This window comes from Penaeus japonicus, unplaced genomic scaffold (genome assembly GCF_977035675.1).
Source record: "Penaeus japonicus unplaced genomic scaffold, GWHDUDI00000001_assembly GWHDUDI00000030, whole genome shotgun sequence".
NCBI lineage: Eukaryota > Metazoa > Arthropoda > Malacostraca > Decapoda > Penaeidae > Penaeus > Penaeus japonicus.
This window is the reverse complement of record NW_028234432.1, coordinates 16,585,893-16,588,392: the sequence shown is the minus strand read 5'-3', so window position 1 is coordinate 16,588,392 and position 2,500 is coordinate 16,585,893. Positions and strand designations below refer to the sequence as shown.

Sequence of the window (2,500 nt, the reverse complement as noted above, 5' to 3'; positions counted from 1 at the left end):
TGATTTCATGATTTAATTGTTTTGTTTTATCATTATTTCATGCTCCATTAAAACATGAGCAAAGAGATTCCCTAAACATTGGAATGATAATGTATGCAAAATTAAGTGAAGAGTTGTGATTCACAAGACGTTCCCCAAATTTGAAAAAGTTCTGTCATTGAGAAAAGGATTTTCACAAATAGATGATCAAACTAAGAAAATGGATAGAAAGGATACAAGACCAGTGGCAGATCTATGATGAAACTAATGAAGCTTAAGAATCGGGGCTCATAATCCAGACGCAACTTTTTAAAAACTCTTCTGTGTCTGTCTTGGAAGGGTTAACCCTTTCCCGACGGGGCACTCGCTACGCGAAGACCCCTATGCCGGGCGATTGCAATATTGCATTGTAATCGTCATACTGGCATGACGCCCCGGCATCGGGAGTTTGGCTGTGTCACACAAGTGTGACGCACCGTCGTCACAGGGTTAATAAGTGAATTTTTTACAAAATGGATGGACTGTTAGTGTTTGTTATTTGAATGAAGCTGTTTCACTTATACTTAATACTGACCTTAGAATATGCTATAATACCCTTTTCATGTGGCCTCAGCTTGGGGCCTCCATACCAGTTCAAGTTTCAGTGTATCAAAATTGTAGTTCTGCCACTGCTTTATAACAGTAAAGTCTTTCCACAATTTAAAAATCATATATATCTAAAAGTGAAGGTCAAGATGCAGGACTGAAGTCTAGATACTCACTGCTCCACATGCCCTGCAGTGGTGCTTCCTCCGCACCATTGTAAATTGGCTACCGCACTCCATACATTTGGTAACTGAGTCTGAACGGATCAATGTGGGCTGCTTCTGCCCAAGGTCGAGGTCCACAACACGCTGATCTGGGTTGCAGTGGAGTTTGAGCGAAGACTTCCGCTGGTAAGTCTCGTGAATGGCCCTGAAGAGTGCTTCTAGCCACTGTTCTTTCTCCTCTATGGTTCTGAAAGAGGTGAAATGGTAAGTTTAAACCAAATAATTATGCAAGGCTTATGGCCCTTAAAAAAAAAAAATAAAAAAAAAAAATAAATAAATAAATAAAAGAAAGCAAGAAAAAAAAATACTAATAAAAAGTGTCTTGGGATCCATCATCAAAACTTATTTTAAGATAACCTTGTGGTTATAATTATCTACTGAGGTATATCAGACTAACACCTACTTTTCTTCATAATGTAATACAAGTGACTAAGCAAAATGTAAGTCTATCCGAGGACCTAAAACAATAAAAATGAAAATAAACTATTCCATTACATCATCTAATATGTTTCTAAAGGTCATAATATAAGTAGGTGACCTTCTACAGAATAATTTCCCATCTGCAAAGATTTGCAGTTTCATCCCCAAACTCCTCTCTTGTTATAGTAATGTGCAGCTGCAAGAGACAAACATACCACAAAACAAAGTGAAAGACTTACTGTGTATAGAGCTCAACAGATTTATTATTGTCTCTGATGTAAAATGTGTTTGCGGTTTCCAGGTTGTCTCCCTCATGCACCTGTAGGTTCTCCACATTGTACCTGGCCCGGAGCCGGTACTGTGGCCCACTCATTACTCGGCTTCCCATCAGGCGTGGTGAACACAGTAGCAATAAGTCTGTTAACTATGATATAAAGTGCAATTAGGTTTTGTTAAATACCTTAAAATTATAAAAAGTATACACAAACCAATATATTGCACTTAATTGTACATATATACAAAAGAAAAAGACAATGAACAACAGATATGGAATATCTAATATTATCAATAACAAGTACACGAGCAGTTATAATACAGAAGTGCCATATAAAAACATCAAATATGCTCTTTCAGTTATAGAAAATAGATTCATGTATACATTCTGAATATAATAAGAAGAGTAACTTGTAATGATCCATATTACTGTTCCTTGAAGATGGTGGAAACAACAAAAAATGCTTCCTATTAGAAACCGGATTATATTACTTATCATATGAAAGGTAATACTAAGTGTTACAAAAAACAGTCATGGTGATTGACTTGTGAAAATAAAGGCAATATTAGTTTTCACAGAATGAGCATACCAAAAAGACGTATCGCTCCTGATGGTCTCCAGATCTAGCTGAGATCTTTATGATCTTCCCCTCCTTGACAAGCTCTCGTGTTGGGGACACAAGGTCAACCGCTCCTCCCAAACTCTCTTGGATCTCCAAGAGCTTCTCAAACTTGTCAATTTTCTTCATGGCATCATTGGCGTGATTAGCTGCCGTTGAAACCAGGTGAAGAGCCTCTGAGGAGTTCAAAGTACTTACATTGCAGACATAAGGATGCTTTAGTTTCATGGTCATAGATTTAGGGTTAGAACTAAAATCATAAAAATATTGATAATCTAAAGGATATGAAAAAAAATACTCTATATCTTGTAGGGAAATAAATATGATAATGTTTATCTATTCTCTCTTAAGTGCTGAATGGATCACTTACCAGTAATAAGCACTGTAGGGAGATTTTAT

The 2,500-nt window shown here is 36.7% G+C and overlaps 1 protein-coding gene across 4 annotated transcripts in view; it reads right to left on the bottom strand.

Moving 5' to 3' along the window:
- Positions 1 to 2,500, bottom strand: part of LOC122263853 (uncharacterized) — a 191,968-nt gene that overhangs the window by 8,530 nt on the left and 180,938 nt on the right. For all 4 annotated transcript variants that reach the window (XM_086555162.1, XM_086555164.1, XM_086555163.1 and 1 more), the window contains 3 exons: positions 2,072 to 2,277; positions 1,448 to 1,632; positions 741 to 975 (listed from right to left, as the gene is read on the bottom strand). In XM_086555162.1, coding sequence (XP_086411288.1) covers positions 741 to 975; positions 1,448 to 1,632; positions 2,072 to 2,277 — 626 coding nt within the window. The remainder of the gene's footprint in view (positions 1 to 740; positions 976 to 1,447; positions 1,633 to 2,071; positions 2,278 to 2,500) is intronic.